The following is a 22,688-nucleotide window of genomic DNA, read 5'->3' as shown; positions in this document are numbered from 1 at the left end:
CGAGGCCGCCGCGGCGTCCAAAACAGGCGCAAATCCCGAAATCAAACCAAACTTCGCGCGCGCGCCATTCCTGGACCACGCGGTCGTCCCGCGCCATCTTGGTGTTGTTTTGACCGTGAATTCTTTCTCTCTCGTTCGCTGCCTTGCAAAATGGCGTTGGCAGCACAGTTGAGACGCTACTGGCGTTTTCCCGCGATGCGATGCAGAGCGCTGATTGGCTAGAGCAGCGCATTCATATCTCGCGGGAGAAAGCGTGCCCGCCATTGGCTGCTGTGCAACAGCGGGGGCGGTCGCTCCTCTCGATGGCGCGTCCAGCGCGCTCGCTTCGTTGTTGCTCTCTGCTCCGTCCGCCTCGACAGACGTCTGCTTACGAGCCGCTCTTCGCCTTGTGCTATCTTTTCGATCATTTTCTCTCGTTTTTTTTTCTTTTTGCACTAGTTCTGTGCCTTTCGTCTTTGTTGTTGCGGGCGATGCCGGCAACGAAGCCGAAGTCAGTGCGGAAGTCCGGTGCGCGGAGGCGCGCTATGCGGCTTGTACGATCATCGAAATTCCGCTATTCTGCTGCGGGTGCCGACTGCGTAGACGCTTGCAGTGACGGAACTGTGTTGTCGGTTGTCGCCAGTCGAGAATCCGACACATCGAGTGTGGCTGGAGCCGCAAATGCACCGAGTGTTTCCGAGATCGCCGGGCTCGGCACGTGCTCCGAATCGATGCCATCCAGTGTGACACCGAGTGCTTCTGATATCGCCGGACCCAGCACTTCGTCTGAATCGGTGCCATCGAGTGTAACACCGAGTGCTTCTGATATTGCCGGACCCAGCACTTCGTCTGAATCGGTGCCGCCATCGAGCGTGAGTGGACCGTCGCTTCATCTGCGGACGCGTTTCCTAACGAAGGAAGAAATCGATGCGAATGCGAAACGTCGCGACGCCGTTCGCGCTGAACTCGAGTCTACGCCGGCGACGCAGAAGAAATTTCAACTGATGTAGCCGGCTCTTGCACCTGCAGTGACAAGTGAGGGCGAACATTTTCCGCTCGTTCAAATGAACATCTTTAACGTCGTGCTCAGCCGCACAGTGTGCAAAGAATGTTTGAAAGGTGCTATGACTGTCCGAGAGAGCACCAAGCTTGGACTTGCAACAAAACTTGAAGTCGTGTGCGCCTCTTGTGGCACCGTCGATAAATTATCAACATCACCCGCAAAAAGGACACACAGGCCTTCGATGTAAATGTCCGCACCATAACGGCTATAAAGCAAATAGGCAAGGGGCAAACAGGTCTTAATGACTTTTGGGCTGCCATGAACGTCTCTTACAGAGGTCTTCACCACAAGACGTTTCAAAAGCACTTGAAAGAGACGTTCAGGAAGCCAGAGGCCACCGCTTTGGAGAAGTTTTATGCTGATTCTGCCACAGCAGTGATCAAAACATATAAAGAAATGGACCCCAGCTTCTGCAAGGACATCACTGTAGTGTACGATGGCACATGGCATAAGCGGGGTCACACATCACACATCGGAGTGGGATCGGTAATTGACTTCTTTACAGGTCTCATCTTGGATGCTGTAGTTCTTTCAAACCACTGCCTTGGATGCAAAACAGGGCCTAAACCTGGAGATGCAGCATACGAAAGGTGGCAGGAGCACCACATTTGCCAGAAAAACACAGACGCAAAATCGGGAAGCATGGAAGTGGAGGCAGGCTTGACTCTCTTTGGGCAGTCTGTATCCAAGCATGGCCTGCGGTACACCACTCTTGTGTCCGACGGAGACAGCCGTACCTTCGCTGCCCTCACAGAAGAGAATGGGTACGGGCTAGTGCCAATTGTAAAAAAAGAATGTCTGAACCATGTTCAGAAAAGGATTAGAAGTTCTCTTCGAAACATTGTGCAGAAAAGTGATAAGCCACTGAGTGGGAAGGGGAAGCTGACTAAAGCCCTCATTGAAAAGCTGACAGGATATTATGGTTGGGCCCTGAGAAACAATTCAACTGACCTAACAGCCATGCAGCGTGCAGTGATGGCAACATATCACCACGTCACGTCGACTGACCAGGACCCTCACCATGAACTTTGCCCAGAGGGGGCTCAATCGTGGTGCCGCCATAGAGCTGCAGAGGCAAAGCGTGAGCCACAGCCAAAACATAAACACAGCCTACCGGACTATGTCGCTGCAGCTATGCTGCCCATCTACGAAAGACTGTCACAAAAGTCGCTTCTTCAGCGCTGCCTGGGAGCGAAGACGCAAAATGCATCAGAATCATTCCACTCCATTCTGTGGTCTCTGATGCCGAAGGAACAATACTCATCCTTGATCGCGGTAGAAACAGCACTGCATGAAGCAGTGCTGCGCTACAATGCCGGCTGCTGCAAAGCAACCCAAGTGATATCGGACTCCATTGCACTTCAACCAGGTCATCTGGCCATCCAGCGAGCTCGTGAAAAAGACGCTTTACGCCTAAAAAAGAATTCTAAAAGACACCAAGAGAAGATGGAGGCCAGGCAAAAGAAGAAAAGAGTGCACCAGGACACTTCTAGCTACTGTGCTGGAGCTTTTTGAAGAAAACACGTGTTTTGAACTTTCTCGGCCTGTTTTCTCAGAACGGATTTTTTTGCTAGTTGTGGTGCTGAGGAAAGCAAGAACTTAAAAACCGTTCATCAGATTTGTGTGCCGTTTTTTTTTTATTCTGTTCCTGAATGACCTTGCAAGGGCGTAACAAGCTTCTTTTTTTGAAAATTGGTGCTGTTAATTTATAATAAACAATTAATTTTTGATGAATCTGGTCATTACTGGTTACATCAAATTCAAAGTTGCGTGAAAATTTTCGGGGGGGGGGGGGGAAATTAAAAAAAACGGCTTTGTAGCGCCCTGGGATAGCTATTAAGGAATGACCACAATGAATTTAAGCTTTCTACTATGTCCTGGGATTTCTCACGACTCTTCCTCAGGCACCCATGTGAAGCACCCAGTTAAACCTCAATAACTCTGGAACTAAGAAACACAGCTTCGTGAAACTTAGCAGTTGTGCTAGTTTTATTGTAGTGAACAACCCCTGAAAGTTTCATCCAGATATCTTAAAAAATAAAAAAGTTCGGTCTCCAGGGTAGCCTCCCCCCTTAAAAGAATAGGGCCTAAAACACATCCCTTGGGTACACCTGATGACACAAAGTAGACAAGTTGTAAAGCTATTGACAAATGTAAAGTGCTGTTGGTTGAATAAAAAATTATTAAGCCGAGATAATGTTCATGAGTCAACTCTAAGTGTTTATAGTTTAGGTATTAGATGACTATGGGCAACTGTGTCAAATGGTTTTGCATAGTATAGTAAGATTCAGTCAATAACTTCCATTATTCATGCCATTGTGTAGATCAGATGTAAATTTTAAGAATTGAGTACTGTATCACAAGATATCACTTTCCGAATACCATGCTTATTTAGGAAGTTAATTGACACAAGATATCTGTATATATGGGAGGCATGTCCAAGCGGCTTGCAAATGATGCATGTTAACAAAACGGGGTAGTTACCGTGTATTTGTCACCATCTTCAAATACCAGAATAATCATTGCTTTTTTTTAGTCAGTGGGAAGCTGACTGGTAGATGAAGGTTGTTGAAAAACGTAGCATAACTTCAAATACCAGAATAATCATTGCTTTTTTTCAGTCAGTGGAAAGCTGACTGGTAGATGAAGATTGTTGAAAAACGTAGCATAACATTTTCCTGCTAGAAACAGATGTGTTTGTAGCCTGGAATCAATATTGTCAACACGAGGTGATGTAGCCGTCTTGAGACCATGTCTCAGTTTAGATATCCCTTGAACAGTAACAATGATAGGAGACATGAAGCACAACTTAAGATCGGAAACATAGGGAACAGAACAAGAGTCTTCATTAGTAAAAAAGAAAAAAAAGTAAAGGTTGAAGCACACTCAGATCTGGAGACTGGAACATTATCAGTGTGAAGTAACATAAGAGCCTCATTGCCATAGTCAGGTAAAATGGCACACCAGAACTTCTTAGGGTCAGATTGCAAAAGGGACTTCTTTGGGTCAATGTTCAAAAGTGAAGATATGTCAGCAACAAAATATTGCTTTTTCCATTTGCTAATTGTAAGGCAGTTAGATTTTAAGCAGTTTTTATACCTGGACCATGACTTAATGATAACATTTTAGCAGAAAGATTTCACCTATTCTTTTCACTGTTGAGTGATCTAAGTGATTTGTTAAACTATGGGTTGGACTGATTTGTAAAAGATTGTTATTAATGGTACATATTAGTCTATGAAGAGTACCGTAATGTTTCTAAAGGAAACATTCCCAGTTATATTGAGCAGATCTGTTAGTGAATGAGGAAAGGAATGTATCATGTAGAAAGATATCAAGCTCAGCATTTATTAGATCATGATTTGCCTTGCTATAGTCTCTAATTACTGGATGCCGGAGTTATACGCACTAAACAACTGGGTTTTAGGTGTCAAAAATAGGCGACCAAATCTCTGTTTTAGGCCCCCGAAATTGCAAATATAGGCACAATAAACTTTGGCAAAATTCAAATTTTCAAAGAAATACGTGTGGTATCTGTGTCCATCACAGGAAAGCAAACAGAAGTGTTTCAGTGTATGATGGTAGAAAGGTGCCAATAGTTTAGCACGGGGATGCCATTTTTTTTCTGCAGAGTCTGCAGAATACGGTCTCTTTTTTTCATCCAGCATGGTGAATTAATTGTCCACCGTTGAATAAACATGCTCCTGGTTCTCTCTTTTTGGTATGGTGGAAAAGGACAACACAGGATCAAATAGCCTGAGCGCTATTAGTCTAGAAGGGTCTTTGTGCCTTGTATTAACTTAGCGTAACCACACAGAGTCAATTTCTCTTCTGTCTGTGAACAAATCTAAAGGGCCCTTCTCTAGGCTACAGAATTTTGATGAGGCATGCATTGGGTGCTCACGATCTCATCTGCCAAGATTTGCAATGCTACATGCCGCGAAAAGAGATGAAATGTCAGACAATGCCGCTTGACCTTTATTTCATGGGTGCGCGCCCCGGCGTGGTGTGAGAAAATGGCCCTGCATACGTCAAAGTAGTACGTGACACGGCGAGAATTAATCGAGGCGACATGTCTATTTTGTGCAATCTGCTGCCTGATTAGAAGTGTGAAGGTTGTTGGAAATATTAAAACATACAAACAGAACCTATGCGTTATCTTTTTTTTAACTTTATTTCGAGCGACAGGCAAGACTAAGCTGCCTACATTTGGTTTGGGCTGGTGTACTCGCCGTTCTCCCATCGTGCCGGTGCCAGCATTCACAATGCTTGGCATGTTTTTGGTGCATCGTCCCTTAAAGCAGTTCCAGCGGTGCGACGCTGTGTATTGTGGTAAGGATACATGTTCCATGCCAGTCTCTACAAATGTGCGTGTGTAGAGGGATCCATTCCACAGAAACAGGCAGTACAATACAAACAACTTCGAAACGACACACACCGCTTGCGTGCACGAGCTGGCATGGGCATATCATGGTAATGTATCCTTGCGTTCCCTTGACGTGTTGAAGCGTCTGCGTCGTGTGATCTTCCGGCTAGTTCCTCTGATACCGAAGAGGGCAGGTAAGGAGTCAGGCTCGGGAAGTCTACAAAGGTCATGTGAAATGGGTTTCAAACTCCTCGCATTATGCTTTTGCGACTTGTAATGCGGCAATTAAAAATTGTAGTTGTGCAAAGCTTTTCTTTGGGTGCACAACATCTTACAGTGTTTAGAGTAAATTTCTTTTTATAATAGCTAGGGATGAGCCGTTTAAGATGTAAATGACAAACAAAACAAAAACCACACTGACATCTTTTTTTTTATCTTCACCCTACTTTTGTCTGATGACACACCCCACGGTTTTGCATTCGTTCTCCATCGTCCTTTGGCTGCACAGAAGCACCTCCTGTTCTCTATGCATGCGAGCCGGCATCGAGGGAATTTTGCGCAGACGACGCGACAACAATGAATCCGTGTGGAGGCTAATCAGCTTTCGTGCTGGCTAAAGGGCCTTGTGGCCTTGACAGTGCTAAAAGGAACTTCTGAGATGGAGTTTGGGTTGCACCTCATGGAGTTCCGAAAGCTCAATTTTTCCTGGTAACATGAATGCCGGTCTCCATTTGTACTCGAAAGCAAAACTTGATGTTAAATAGATTTCACATTGGCATCGATTTTGAAAATAGGCATTAATAGAAACTTATAGTAATTTAGGCACGAATTTCAAACATAGGCATTAACAGGCACTATTAGAACACTATAAAAGCCTTTCTTAGCCTCTAATTCATGCTCATATACCAAAGTGGTACGATAAGTACGCAAGAAACAAAATAGGCATTTTCAAATAATCTGGTTTCTGTTAATTACGTTACGCTGAACACCCAAAAATTGTAGCGGAATAAAAATTGAAGGACCCTTAGGCTTCGTCTTTAAAGGGCCACTCACCAGGCCCCATAACAGAGTTTAGTTAGTCTATGGAAGTTGTTGAGCGTCATATGCCCCAAATTTTTTTGAATCCGTTCATTATGAGCTGACAAAACTTTTTTTTGAAGCGGCGCAAAACACGAGAATGAAAGGAGGCGAGCTTGAAACCCTTGCCACTCCCCCACATAGCTTTTACAAGCCAAATCACTTCTATACTCTCTCCAGCATCCGACCAAAAAGTCACGTGCGCTTGACGTGCACGAACAAGCCCAATCCTCGAGCACGCGAGTAGCATTGTTTGGTTGACCAGCGCTATTTTGTGGTCTACTACCTGTTTCTGCAGGATGGTTTGAAAACGCTGGCCTAGACGTGACAGAATAAATGAGCATAATGAGTGCTCGAAGGCAAAGGATGGAAAATCTGGTTTCCAAGACAGGCATCTGCTTGATGCGATAACCGCGGTGACAGGAACACATGCAAAACGCAGGCACATTAGCGCCGCATCTCGTTGCAACTCACGGAGAAAGTGGAAAAGAAGCACACATTTCCTTATTGCGTCTCATTATTTATGTCAAGTTTTATTAATCTATTCAAGCAACATATTACATAAACTACACATGTCATGTCAAATAATTTTTGCTATGTCAGGTGCTACTGTTGCGAACGTTGGAGTGCAGTCGTCTACGTAGAGGATCAACATTAAAGCACTGCCGTCTACATAGGGCGATTCTTACGTGTACGTCATGCTCTCATTCTCTAGGCACGTGCCCATAAAAAGAACAGCAGTGTTCATCGTTAAATTTGACCCATTTCCGCAACGTGTAGCTTTAGAAATTTTTGCAGATGTGATCGTGAACGCCCCATGTACACATTGAGCTTGTCAGCTCAAAATTGTCAAACCTGGTGAGTGGCTCTTTGAGGGTTGAACATGGCAGCGATATTCTGTTCCTAGTGCATACCTTGAACACTGGTGTATGAAATCTTTTCGAACTTGCTATGCACCCGTTAAGTGTGAAGCAGCGTGTGTGCCTTTTGTAGTGAGTGACTGGCTTTTTAAAATATGTAGTCATTATGATAATACCATGTTCTGACATCCGATTGCAATGTACGCCTGTAGCACGAATTATTACGGCAGTATTTCATGCTGTATTGTGAAGCATGTATACGGGATGTGTGTGTGAAGCACAAAGGTTACTTTCTCTGCATTTCCAAGCCGATGAAGGTATTTTCACCACATTCACAAGCATAGACGTGGCTGTGTGGTATAATACCTGCTTGCTATGCAAACGACGCAGGTTTGATCTCCACTCATACCCAGATTTATTTATAATTTATTTTATTTACATCTTTTCAATTTTTTGATCATGCAGAGATGATGATTTTTCACTCAAAACCAATGACACCGACGCAAATGCTGGAACTTTTGGGAAACAAGTTCTTTAACACTATTGTGTTAATAATGGAAAACTATAAAAGATTGGGATCACTAAAACAGTCTAATTGCACAACGAGAACTATGGTATGTGCCTCGGTTGTCAAACTAAGGTCTAAAATATCAGTATCGCGAGTGGGCTCTGAAACAAGCTGGGTCAAGGCATAGCTCAATGAATTCACTTGATGCACTGCTCGAGGAAGACATGACTAATTATTACGAGGAAAACTGAAATCGCCAAATAAGTAACTTTTTCTAGCAAAACTGAAATCACCAAATACGTATTTTTTTCTGGTGGGAGACAGATTCAGAGCCCTGGAAATATTTTTGTGAAACTCGCACACAAAAAATATGCAGATCTCACGTACAGTAGGAATCGATGATATGCGAAGCAGGAATGAAGCGGGTTAATATGTTATGCTGTACATGACTTTCATGTCATGATTATCATGCTTGCGCCTGGCATTTGTGCTCATTGTCCATTCATGTCATATAACACCAAACTTGGTATACATAAAGCTACCGAAGCGGCCACGAGTGCATCATGCACATGGCATGTAGTCATGTTCTTAGATGACACGAATACTATGATTATCATGCTTGGACGTGTCATTTACCTTCGTCATCCATTCATGTGATGATGTAATACCAAATTTGGGATATGTGAAGCCGGCGAAACAACCACGAGCGCCTGATGAGCGTGGCATGTAGTCATGTTTTTACACGACACGCATGTCATGATTATCATGTTTACACCAGTCCTATACCTTCGTCATCCATTTATGTCAGGTAATACCAAATTCGGTATATGTGAAGCTAACGAAACCACCGCAAGCGTACCATGAGCGTGGCTTGTAGTCATGTTCTCACATTACACGAATACCATGATTATCATGCTTGGACGTGTCATTTACCTTGATCCATTCATGTGATGTAATACCAAATTTGGGATATGTGAAGCCGGCGAAACAACCACGAGCGCCTGTTGAGCGTGGCATGTAGTCATGTTCCTAAATGACACGCATGTCATCATTATGATGTTTGCACCTGTGATATACCTTCATCATCCATTCACGCCACATAATACCAAATTTAGCACATGTGAAGCTAGCGAAACGACCGTGAGTACATCATGAGCGAGGCATGTGGTCATGTTCTTACATGACACGCATGTCCTGATTATCATGTTTGCACCAGTCGTATACCTTCGTCATCCATCCGTATCAAGTAATACCAAATTCGATATATGTGAAGCTAACAAAACCACCGCGAGCGCACCATGAGCGTGGCGTGTAGTCGTGACTTACATGAGGTGCATGTCATGATTTCCACGTTAGGGCCTGTCACTTATGTTCGCCATGCCATCATGTCATACTATACCAGTTTTGCAAAATCATGTGAATGAAACCACTGCAAGAGCAGCAAGACCATGACATGTATATTATGACATTCATGGCATACATGTCATGATTTTCATGTCATGAGCAGTCACTTATGCTCGTCATACAGTTATCTTATGCCTTGCCAATTTTTGTGTCTGGTACATTAAAGAAGCAGCTCCTCCACCAGATATCACGAGGACGTGACGTCGACGAAAGGAGCAGACAGTACTTTGAAGAAGAAACTGTTTGCGGGGCCGAACTTGTGGCCACGTAAAAGAAAAGTAAGATTACAGCGCGACACTGGCACTGATAGTGGCGAACAGAGCGTCTGTCGTCGATCAATTGGCTTGCGGTGAAGCGTGTCGGCATTTATAGCCGTGCCGTCAGATGTTGTAGAGCTATCGCTAGCAGCCACGAAGGTTCCAGAATGATCTATAATGTTCGCGAAGTGGGCATAATCTTAACAAAACGGTCTACTACAGCCGCGAAGCTTCTCGAACACCATAAGCGCGGTTGGCGCTGACCATAGTGTAACGGGGCGATAACGAATCTGAGGAAAGAATGTGGCATTATTGTGCTGTCCGCTGTACTCGACCAGAAGCTCGGCTTGCCCCTTCATTTCTCTTTAGGTTAATCCTAGATGGGTGAGCAGAGGAGGATTCACTAGCTGCTTTCATAAGTCTTTCAATACTAAAGATACAGCGATTCATGTGTCTACTTGCATCTGCATGTGCTTCCTCCCGAACATGGATTTTAGAAAGATATATTATAGAACCTCTAGAGTGGCAATCCCGGCCACTGCCAACGGGAGCAAGTGAAGCTTCCAGTGGCCATATTGCTAGAGGAAAAACAGGGCGGAACCACCATAGACCGCAACCGAATACGTGCGCTGCGCGCGTCAGTTTGCAGTTCTATGATAAAAAAAAAATGAGATAGAAACCACATTTAGGTTACACCAATGAATAAATGCCTCTTCTTGTTTATGAAACAAATTATTTCATGCACCCATTGTCAGCTGCACGCTTTCAGAGCAATCTGTCGTCGAGGGATGCTTTGCATATCGAGCTTGCTGGCGCACTATTGCGGTACAAAAGGGTTGTAGTGTATATTGGGTGTTTTAAGAAGTGTGCCTGCAGATACTGAAGATCAAGAGGAACGCGACATTTGCTCGTCTCTTTCATATATGTGATTGTGTGTGTGTCGGCAGATTACCAGAGAATATATATAAGGAAGTTGAAATAATTAAAGCTAAAGTTAGAAAAGAGAGGTAATTAAATAAACTGAGAGTCGCCAGTAATTTTTTTAGAGTTATCGAATTCTAACCAATTTACAGGCGGAACCAAAACCGAAGCACCGATGTCGCGTGCAATCAGCAAACTTCAAGAAACGTACCTCAAATGAACCGTTTATAAGAATGATTGCAGTGGCGTTAGTTATGCATAATATTTATCAACTTCCGTTGGCGACGTGTGTTGTCATGGCAAGCACATTCTTCAGAGCCTAGAAACGAGGTAGCTAGATGTTTGATATAACGCCATTCACTCATTTTGACAACTTCGTCTATCGGCGTTTTGGTTTCAGTTTCGTCGGCAAGATAGAACGGATTTCGAAGGTGTCTCATCTTGTTTTAGACGTAATTGCTTAGTTTTGTGACTACATTTTATTGAAGCTAGGTCAAAGAGATAGAAACTAACAGGTCTTTGCAGATTTTTTTTTTCAGATTTTTTTTTTCAGATTTTTTATTGATACGAATACAAGAATGTGACATGTGTTTGGTATACAAAAGGAGGTCCCAAAGTCAAAGATTATATCGGGACCTCCTGTTAAGGGCAAATTGAGGTAAAACACTGTTAGAGGCAACATAAACGATAATCAAAAGCAGGAAAAATCGAAGGTACACTGCCAAGCCGCAGTCTGGTTGTCTGCCCCATTCTGTCGAAGCAGCATTTTTTGAAGTAAATAGAACAGAGGTGGTCACCGTTTGTAGCTCCCCAACTATTTCTTCGAACAGCACGTTCCCAGGCAGAACGCAGCGCACTGTATTTCGGAAACCTGTAACATGGATAATCACGGCATAGAATTGTTCTCTACATTTGCGAATTCCTCGATAAACATGCACTAAATTTGATATTCACTCGCCAAAAAACCATGCATGCACGCCGTCAGTCTTGCCTTGTAAGACAACACCAGAAAACTTGGAATTCAAAGGGCATTCAGACGTCCTACTCGTTCCAATGTTTAATACGTGCAGCCACAGACTGCAAGTCCTTCGTCCATAAACTTAAAACTCGGGGACAACGTCGTGTCAGCGAGCATTTAACGCTTCAAGTTACCTTCTATACAGCTATACACATGTATTACATGCATGCACTCCTTTGATATTTTTTGTAATTTTACAAAATACGCGAAAAAACAGGCGATCGTCAGTGAACGAAGCGAGAATACTTACTGGTGAAAAGTGATCCCAGGCGTCATTTTGATGCAATTTGTGCAGCCATAAGTGACGCACGAAGTCACCATGGCCTTGTAAATTTTTCAAGTGCTTTATAAAAGCATGTCACTGTCTCCAAAGGCCACTGCGAGGGCGGAGCTACGAAGCGCACTTTGCCGTCTGCTTTCGAGCCTTTCTTTTTTCAATATGGCGGCGACCGGCGTCACTTATCGGGGTGCACCTCCACTCTAGAAGCCATAGTATAGCCTCCTTGGGATTTGACCTGATATGGCTGCTTTACAAGGCCGACTGAATTTACACCGTAGAGAATCATTATCTTCTTGCTGGTCGGCAATGGCATGAATTTATCCTTTCTTTGGTAGTGTTCTCCGCATACTCGAGCCAAGTTACTTGTGTGTTTGCAGCTGTAACACGTTGCTTTTTGAAAACGACCAGACGTAGTACCGTGACACAATGTCTTGGTTGCCTCGTATTGCTTGCCTGTCATTACCACAAATGCCACATTCCTGCAGGTTTTCTTTCTCGCATGATTGTCGGCTTCTGTTCTACTGCCAGGTAGAAGGCCCATTGACTCCTGTTCCGCCATTTCAATGCTTTTGACAAAGTCGCAAGTAGATTCAAACGACAGCTCCTTCCTTTTTAGTAGACCTATTTGAATGGCAGGGTTTCACAGTCCTGTGACGAATCAATCCCATAGTGCGTCATCAAGGGTTGTGCCGTGCTTGCATTTAGTGGACATGTGCTTAAGTCTAACTGGCAACTTCAACACTGTTTCACCTTCCGCTTGGTACTGCCTGTTGAATTTGAATTGCTCTGCGTTGATTCAGCTTGCAGGCTTGTAATGGTCACTCAGTACATTGACCAGGTCTACAAGACTCTTTTCTGCAGGAGTCACCAGTAGAAGCAAATCCTTGAGCATCTTGTATGCATTCTTGTCAATGGCCATTATGAAGGTTGTCTTCTTTGAGCTTCTCCTTTTGTACGTTGGCTACTTCACGGTAGTGTTCGAATCTTTCCACATACGAAGCAATGTCTTTACCGCCGCCTTCCAGGAATGTATGGAGTTATAATATCTTGGTCATGCTGTGCTCTTCCTTGGCTCAGTCCTTCGTAGGATCCGCCCCTTCTCATCGTAGACTCGTTTCATAATCTTTGTCACCAGTTGTAGCTCGTTAACAAGAAAGCAGCAGTGACACATTTCGTGCCGTACAGTTTAATCTGATAACCCAGCATCTTGCTTGGCAATATACTCACACAAGTTGCATTGCGTCAGTAGTGGCATCACCGCTCTTTGTCTTTTCATTAGATACAACAGTTTGTAGTTACCACTGTTTTTGGCATCATGCTCACACACATAAACTCGGAAGAGTACATTTTATGTATAGTTCCTGCACAGTGCGGATTTGCAGCGAAGTTCACACAAATAGAGAGGTCGTAAATGTTAGTCAGCAATACTGCTACATTTTTTCATGTTTATCATGTCAGCACTGCAGAGGTTAATTGCATGTTTAAGCGCTCTCAAACTTACACTCCAGTTGCATGCCTTTATTGTCGAAATGACCCACCGTCTTGTTGGTTCAGTTGTTCTCTTGTGGAGCCACTGAAAAATTTTGTTTCAGTTATTGCGCAATACTGCTTATAGTGTAGATATTCTAGACTTCCGCAACTTATATTATATGCCATCTAGGCTGTACTGTGCGTGTTGATCTTGTTGAATGAAATTGCGAAACACTGTATGGTATTTTAAACTTCTATGTTCTCTATAAATTGGCTCTATACATTGTAAAATGTGACAGTTTTGCAGGTAGTTGGGTATCTTCACAAGACCTTATAAGGGCACTGGCGAGGCACCAGAACAGTACTGTTTAACAGCTGTGCTGCTTGGAGCAGGCAAAAGTATGCTGCTTTGAGCAAGCATTGAGCCGCCTAATGGCACTTTGACTCACAGAAAGTGGACGTAGCAAATGTTCACATCTTAAATTTATTTCGTTGACTGTTAAGTTTCTTGAGTGTTCTGAGTGTTGGTATTGGAATCAAACAAATAACATAATTTTCTGCATGCAAAGTTGGTCTAGGTGATTGAGCAACTATATTGAAAAACCAGTTTATCAACAAAATGACTTGGTCATATCGACTTCAGTGACACTATTTCTGCTGTTTTTCTTGAACAATAGCATATTGTGAAATTCAACTTCTGGAAATTGGGGATATTTGTAGCAGCTTTGTAAAACCATGAGATAGTGGTGTGTGTATGTGTGTGTCTTATTTTATTAAATCGAAATGTGTGGCCTACTGCACAAGATCAGTCTGGGTGCCACTTTTTGGCAAAGAAAGGAACCTATGATGGCACCTAATAACTCAATTTTTTTTCTAAGATGTGCAGGCACATTTTCTAGAGCTAGATTTGGGGATGTTTTCATAAAAATGTGATTTTTTTTTCGCCTTGCATGCAGTGGGTACATTGCTGACGTATGAGCCTCCTGCCACATCGAGAGGGAAACCTGGCTGTGCTCTGCATGAAGGCTACATGCGCTTGCTGCCATCCCTGCTTCAGGTGTGCAGCCTCCTCAGTTTGGCTGTGTCAATTTCATGTGCCCGACTCCCCATTCGTCCACTGATTTTAAGACTTTGTAGGTTTGCACGAATATTCGAGCACTTGAAATATTCAGGAGCGGAACAGTTCCACCATTTGTGCCATTGTGTGCCAAGCTCACTTACCTGCACCATTTTGCGCCGAACCACCCCTGCTGCGCCAAACTTGCCTATCAGCACTGTACTGTGTTGCAGCACCGAAATTCAGCCACAAATGATGAAAGCCATCAAGCGTCGTGCCTGGAAGTATGACTGAAACATTGTCTTTTGGTTTGGTCGAAACTATTATATATCCTGTTTCATAAAGGTTGTGATCGCTCTAGGAGCAGCTGTGAACTTTGACCTTAAGGGCGTGGTCGCTATCCCTGAGTGAGCACTATCACAGCAGGCATCGGCGCGAATAGCTTGTAAACCCTTCCACGTGTCGCGCCTCATACCCCTGTCACACGGGCACTTAAAAGTCTTTTAAGTAAGCGGTCTTTTTCTGAAAAGGAGTTCCTGACAGCAGACACACGGCACAGAGCGAACTCCTTTTCAAAAGCGGTCTTTTTCGTAAACGGAGTTCGTCGATCTCTTTTACGGATCCGAATGAGTAGCCTCGAAACCAGTGGGCGCCAGCAATTTTCGAGTGGTGGGAAAAAAAAGAGCGAATGCTTATTTTTCTGTCACCGAAACTCTTTGTAAAAACAAATTTCATATCCTGCAAAAGGTGTAATGAACTCTTTTAATGGTTATTTCCTTTTCTACTCTCGTAAGCAGCTACAACGCGTTGGCAATATCACGGGATGACGCTCGATCTCGCGCCGCGCCATTTTGCACAAGCGAGGAAAGCGTAGCAGTCGTGTGTTTGCCCGTCATTCAAGTGGTCAAGCTTGTATAGGGCAATGCCGACTCGCTTCTCAGGAGTGATGGTTTCACACATGCTGCTGCACTGTCTTTCAAGCTCACTGCGCAAGCTCTCCACAATGAAACGAAAGGTGGACGGGTACACTTGAAAAGATTGCTTGAAGTTCTGCTCACCGAGGTGAGGTACAGTTCCCTCGAACCACCTCTCGTTTTGTCTGAAGGCCCAGATCGATCGATCGATCGCAGGCCTTCTCCGACAGCTCCAGTGCGCACAGCAAGGAATTGCTGAACAGCAGTTGCTGCTTGATCCTCTCCTTGGCGGCTTTTGCAGCGTCTGCCTCGCTTTCCAGAGCGAGAAGGCAGGCCGTGAGGCTTGCGATCCTTGCTTTTTCTTCCGTATGGTTAGGGTGGCTAGAATGAGGAGGTGTGAAAAGCGGCCGCTGAAACCGGTCCCCAAAGCGCGCTGACGCCGCTTGGAGCGCTGCACGCAGAGGCGCGGGTACCCTTGCGCAGGCGACATACGAATGAGCGTGCGCTGCTCTTCGCGAAAATCTCTCTCATGCAGTTAGACGCAGGCCCGTAGCCGGGGAGGGGGGGGCGAGGAGCTAGGGGCCCCTTCCCCCCTAGTTTTTAGCAAGTGCCCCTCCCCCTTGAAAAGAATTTCTGGCTACGGGCCTGCTCTCACGCTATAAGGCGGTCACCTATTTTCAGTGAAAACCTTTTTTATTGAGTCAACGTACGACAATACTTAAGATGCTTAAGCCCCGTGATGTCTTACGTGGCTTAAGTATCTCTATATTTTTTCGCCTCTGAAAACAATGCTCGAGAAGGCATATGAGCGAGACCCGACACCAACTTTTGTGGATTTCGTAATATTGCGGTTACTCACGGTAGAACTGCAGGTTTGTTACGAGATGTTGCGATTACTGGAAGGCTTCATATTACTTAGAGCATGTTAAGTTTCTTCATTCACGAGCACAAACGTCGGTACAAGAGCCTCGTTTTGCTGCTCCACCGCGAACGCACAATCTTGTGCGAGTCGCAGCTTAAATTTTCACTTGGCATTCAATTATCGGTTTCCGAACGTAGAAGTTTTAACAGCCTACAATTGCTCATTAATTTAGACAAGTAACGAATTAAGAGTGCTAAAACCTACGTATCTCGCGAAGCCTCTGACTCGAGAATCGTCCCCAGCAGCAGAAATAGAGGAGACACTTTTTTAACAAAAACATAAATTTATTTTCATGCATGCCGAGGTATTCGTGCTCTGCCACTAGAGTACACATGGCTTAACTCTCCGCCCTTTCTTTTCGTCTTCTTTTTGGTTCATGCCTTTAAAAAAAAAAGTGGACACGAGTGAGGCAATAAAATCGCACCACACTTTTGGTCAAGCGAGCACCATGCTTTGGGCAGCCAATTTGTTGTGTCTCGCCAATCCCCTTCAGCATCTCTATGGCCGACTTGGCGTGAAGACATGCTGAGCTCAATAAAAGAGTGATTTTGTCCTCAAGGTTCAGGATGAGGGTATAAAGGGAATTCGACGGATGCAAAAGTCCGCCCAGATCCCACAGCTTGCTTGCCTGCGCTGGGAGATTTCCTGGCACATTTTCTCTCGAAACAAGACAGGCGTTCTTGCACTTATCACAATTATTGCTAAGTATACGCTTTCTCGGAACGTAGCCAGCGACATAATATACAAGGCGGGAGTCACTTGCACAATCTATCAACGATCTATTATGCACGATCTATCGATGCACGATCTATCGACACTATCAGCACCCAGGCACAAAGCACCAACACTGGGTCTTTTTTTTACCATTGACATCCTCGGGCATTTCAGAGGGACCTAGCACAAACACTGACTGATGGCATACTTACAATGTAGCGACTGCTTATGAAGAAAATCCCAGCGCACCTGCAGCAAACACAGGAAAGTGCGCCGCGCCCTACCCGCGCTGCTGCCATCAGCGCCCCTTGCGGCATTGGCGCGCCGAGTGACCCTCTCCGACAAGCGAAAAGCGCTCCGCTCATCACACCTCCCCATTCCAGCCACCCTAGTACAGTGGCCCATAACGTGTCGAGAGCAGCGAAAAACAAATACGGTAAATAAAAGCCCAGTGGTGCCAGACGGACTTGTGCATGCCGCTAGTTATGGGAATGCTTCCTTAACTAGTGCAACAAACTTTCACATTGGTGTTTCTTCATCTCTTATTCTTAAATTTATTTGAAGAAACGAGCAGTGCAACAAGTCTTTAATTTGTACATCGTGATACATCGTTTAATTTTCATTGCTTCTCTTTTAACTGCTAGCGCCACGCTTTCGTTAGCGTCTTCGAACGAAAACACTAAAAGGAGATCGTTGCTGCCGTGTGTCTGCGCCGCAACAGCTCTTTGTTAAAAGTCTTTCAACTTCGTAAAGACCGCTTAATTAAAAGACTTTTTGTGCGCCCGTGTGACACAAGTATTAAACGTGAAGAGACAGCAAGAAGAGCATCTCTCCCTGTTTTGTAGAGTTACAGATACGATATGGAAATTAAAAGAGTTGGCTACCAACCTTACAGTTTGTTGCAATAGGATTCGTTGCCTCGCCATTGTAGTGAAACTTTTTTTATAACATGATGGCAGTGTTCGGAAAAGAAATCAAAGATGGCAGTAACGGCGCACAAAAAAAGAAAAGAATGGTGGTGTCCGTTTCCTGGAAGGAACAGCCCAGCAAGGACAGGTGCACCGTGCACATGACCTCTCATCGAGCGTAAGCGTGTATTCTCGTTCATTTGGCCACTGTGCTTCGCACTTATTTACTCATTCATTGACAATTAGGCATTCAGGTAAAAAACAAAAAATGAACATGGGCGGCTGTACATAACTATAGTCGCCATTGCACTTCAAGTGTGGAGCAATGAATGCGATAGTAGCAAATTGTAAGGTTGCACGAAGTGAGACTGGCAGCTAACTCATTTTGATGCGATCTCATGTAACTGTACAAAATGCTGGTGTACGACATTACGACAACTTCAAGGAGAGCAACACTTCTTGCACATTCTCTTTGTGATGAGAGTGCAGCACGTAGAAGTGTATTCGAGTCGCCTGCTGATGACTTCTGAGCTAGGAAGTGCACCAGAGATCGCGACCACGCCCTTACAAGCAAAGTTCATAGCTGTTGCTCGAGCGACATCGGTGCCCCCCCTCTTTCCCCTCGCTCGTTTTTTTTTTTTTTGTGTTCTTCCAAGACAGGCAAAGTGCTTCCTCTCTACTTTGACTGCAGGCCTCTTTGGTGGGGGTATCTGATGCTATCGCACGCGGCCTCCGATCGGTGGAGATGGGCTGCATCGTTTGACTTCTTGAGCCGCATTCATCGCCCCCGATGGAGCGCTTTTACTTGCAGATAGAGCATACTATGCGTAACAGTATGTTATCAATTTGGAGTTTACACTGGACATGATGGCAACTGCAAAAACCCGTCGGTAGCGTGTGCATTATTTTTATCGCAATAATGAGGCTATTGCACAATTTATCTGAGTGTTTCAAAAAAATGCAGAATTGAGCAAATTCAGCTTCACAAGTGCTTTGAATGGAGCTAAATCTGTTCTAAATTTACTCAAAAAGGCCCTTAAGTCTGCTCCAAGCCTGTGCCAAAACGTCTTTCTGGCTGCTCTAAGCCTGTTAAAAAAGCACTTTTGACGGCTCCCAGTACAGCTCCCAAACCTATGTACCCTGTTCCACCCCTGAATATTCAGACAAATACACTCAAACCTCGTTTCAACGAAGTTGAAGGGGAGCCACAAATATTTTGTTATATTCATTATTTCATTATATCGATTATAACAGTTTGTGGTAATGTATGCTCAGATGGGCGCACAGCTATAAGCGTGCAAAGAAGAAAACCGTCTCGTGGCCCAATGTACCGCCACGCGACCACGCATGCCACGAAAAATAAACTCTCGAACTTCATTGATTCGAATATGCTTAATTCGAACTTCCGAATAATTCGAACTCACACTGATATCCCGTCAAAGCTATGTGTATTCCAACTGGTGAAAATGCCCTGTAATACGAACGTGCAAGCACTTGCGGCGGTTAATTCGAACATACCGCGCTCTAAAAATGCTCTCAGCATCATGCACAATCACACGGTGGCACATCTCAACGCTGCGCGCAAAGAAAGAAAAGAAAAAAAGGAAAGAAAAGACTGTGGCGGATTGTTTGCTCTCTCTCAAATGCCGATCTGCGACGGGCCTGTGCCACGCTTCTCCCTTTTTCGTTTCTGCACGTAGAGAGCCTTCTCCTTTCAAGGCCGCGCATGAAGAGAGAGGAAAAAGAAAAAAAGAAAACTGTCACGGAGAGTCCGCCTTTCTCGGTGCAGAGGGTAGCAGCCATGGTAGCAGCAGAGACGCAGTCATTGCCGTCTTGAGAAAGAAATCTCTTCACCGCGGTGCCGCTTCTCAGTCATGTGACCCACTGAGCGATTCCTCAATCCTCTCCACTGGCTGTGTGAGGAGGACGGCTCTCTCGGCTGTGCGGGGTGTGGCTGTAAGGTCGGCGCAGGAGTTTTAATAGAGCCTCGCCGAACAAGCGTAAAACTCCGCAGAAAACGATATGCTTAACACACTACTGTGGTTTTCTTTATAGACTATTTGATAGACTAACTTAGTTCGTTCTATTCATTTACCGGTCAATTTACTTTGTTACAATGAGGTTTAAAACGCATATTTCTCAATAGAGCTTTCAAGGGGAATTTCATTTACTGCATTATATCCATTATTTCGTTATATCCCGTTACGTTATAATGAGGTTTGAGTGTAATAGTGTATTCAAATTTGAATTATTGAAAATTTCAAAGTATTCGAAGGGAATGTTTAAGCATATAAACCACATGCATTTTAATGTAATGATGGTTCTGTTGTGTATTGTAATATATTTTGTTCTCTTGTGGGGCCCCAGGGTGTTCCATCAAGATATAAAACACCCTGGGGTCTCTCGCTTACCCTCGCTTCAGCTGAGCTTGAGTTTGGTGGGGTGTGGAACTTGTGTACTTGTTTTATTTCAGAACGCTACCAGTGCTCGGTTCCTTCCTCCTTTCGTAAACACAACAGTGGTGCAGTCAACATGCTTCCTAAATGCCATCTATCTTTCGCCGCTCACCAACTGAAATTGGCAGCTATGAAGCAAATCACCGACATCAGATTTAGCGATACCTGTTCGGTTCACTTGCATCGCAGGGAGCAAAGCCAACTGCCGAAATGGCCCTCGCTCTGAGTGCATCTCAGCTTTCTGCATCACACATAGCCAGCCACCGCCTCCCGGAAGCCCAGTGATTCTCTAGGTGACAGCACTGCCACACAGATCAGACATGGCCGACCTGATTGGAAAGCTGCCCATGTTTTGGAACCATCTGAGAATGCCGACAGCACCAAGAGCACGATGGCGTCAAAATTTTGTACGGCTGGCAGCGAAAGTTTTCCCACAGAAAGCAAAGCCGCATCGCTTAAAATGCTGCTTGGAACTGAAGGTCAGAGACAAGCATGGATTGCACTTGCCACGGCATCAGAAACGCCAGATTCAGTTAAAGATGACTAATCTGTATTGGTGAAGCCGCTAATGGCGGAGTTCATCCTTCTAATGTTGTAGTCACAGCCAGACTCTTGTTTTGGAACCTGGTGCAAGGCGAGTCTTCTGCCCAAAGATTTTCTCCTTAAACTGCAAGGTACAGCTAACTAATGCGACTTTGGTTAATTGAAGGACCAGCGGCTGCTTGAGCAATTACCAAATTTACTCGTGTAATGACCCACCCCCACCTTATTGGTTCTTGAATACAGAAAAAATAAAGTTTTTGTGATGTATCTGTTCTTTTCATTTCCGTGTGCTAACCAGTGCAGTTGATGATCGAAACAATGTTAAATGAAGCCATGATATCACCCCCCAAAAAAAACGATGCAATAAAAGTCGAAGCACAGTTTCGCAACCATGCTAAACAGTTGCGAGCAGTGCGTACTTGTGAGACCTTAATCAAAATTTAAAAGTCGCGTGTACATCTGCAATGCCGGGCGAGACATGAAGACGGACACAGTAGTCAACTGCTTCTGCAAGGCAGGCTTGGAGATGGAGGAACTTGCGGAAATCGGTGAAGAAGACAACGAGCACATAGACGACGCGTTTAGAAAGTTATGATGTCCCATTTATGAATGTCCCATTAATGATGGAATAGTCGGCTCCGGTGTCGACGAAAGCTGTGACGCTGTGGCCGTCGATGAGGACGTCAAGGTCACTAGTTCGTCTCTTCGCCCTGCAGTTAGATTGTGGCGTTAGGTCGCAGCGTCAGATCTCGGCAATGACGGTTTGTACCGCTGCTTCGACTTTGCGTCATGAAGTCGTCTTAAGGGCCGGAAGTTTTCATGTCAGGGCAACGTTCATGTTGCAGTGGGTTCTTGAGGTTTCATCGCGTCGTCGCTGTCAGCAGAGAATCTTCAGTAGTTTGTTGTACAGCAACCGCACCTCCAGCGGTTGCTGCCCTTAGTTTACTGGAGAAAAGCTAGGAGACCGACCCCGGGTGAGACCAGTGCATGGCCGGCGAAGAGGCGACATGTAGCGGTCAGGTGACAGCGAACGAGAAGATCCTCAGGGTGTCCACTGCGCTGCTGCAAGGTTGTTGGTGATGTCGCGGGGTCTTTCCCCCTCGCTGTGGACATGTTCATCTACAGCAAAACCACGCAGTCCCATTTGAGGGTACTGGCAGCGGCAGTAGGTATGGCCAGCTTCTTCACAATGGTAGCAGAGAGGTCGGTGGTCGGGGGCACGCACACGTCGGTTTTCCTCGGAGTGTTGCGCTGACCGGCAAATGGACGGTATGGTGTCGGCGGCGGCGGTGAAACTGCGACAGTGCGGCCTCTTGACGTGGGCGTGAAGGGAGAGCGTAGCGTCGGATTGCAGCAGCATAGCTTATCGCTTGCGGCTGAAGCTGCGGAGCTTCAGACATTTCAAGCGATTTCCGAACTTCTTCGCGGACAACGCCGGCGGTCGAGCCCACTTGAGGCTGCGCTGAGAGTAACAGCTTGCGCAGCTCCTCCCGAACGATCGCTCGGATAGCCTCGCGCAGGCCATCAGAGCAGAGTGCTTGCGTTTCTGCGTACTCTGGCGTAGAGTGGCGATTGAATTGTTAGGTGCGCCTCTCCAGCGTCTTTTCAATTGTCACTTCGAAGATGAATGCCTCGGCAGTGCACAATGGGTTTCACATCAGACACGCGGACAGCTCCAGCTATACTCCTCACATGAGGCAGTGAACTTTTTTGTCTTCAGGCACATCGGGGTCAGCGTGCCGGAAGAGTTAGGCCATCTCTTCCGTGAAGAGCGTCATATTTTCGTTTGGAAGCTGTGAACGGGTTTCAAGCAGCGTTTCAGCTCTCGAACGGAAGAAGCCATAAATGTCAGAAGCGATAACTTTTTGCTGCATAAACGTTCACTGCAATGCTCAACTCGCCGACACAGCAGTGTGTGCAAAAGGCCTTCCATCTTTCGATAATTGCAGAGGCCGGTTGATCAATAATGAT

At 45.1% G+C, this 22,688-nt stretch overlaps 1 protein-coding gene across 4 annotated transcripts in view; it reads left to right on the top strand.

The window, feature by feature from the left end:
- Positions 1–22,688, top strand: part of LOC119168526 (focadhesin) — a 677,649-nt gene that overhangs the window by 326,646 nt on the left and 328,315 nt on the right. For all 4 annotated transcript variants that reach the window (XM_075890929.1, XM_037419929.2, XM_075890931.1 and 1 more), the window contains one exon: positions 14,160–14,260. In XM_075890929.1, coding sequence (XP_075747044.1) covers positions 14,160–14,260 — 101 coding nt within the window. The remainder of the gene's footprint in view (positions 1–14,159; positions 14,261–22,688) is intronic.

Source organism: Rhipicephalus microplus, chromosome 3, assembly GCF_043290135.1.
Source record: "Rhipicephalus microplus isolate Deutch F79 chromosome 3, USDA_Rmic, whole genome shotgun sequence".
NCBI classification, from domain to species: Eukaryota; Metazoa; Arthropoda; class Arachnida; order Ixodida; family Ixodidae; genus Rhipicephalus; species Rhipicephalus microplus.
This window is presented reverse-complemented; position numbering and strand designations above follow the sequence as displayed.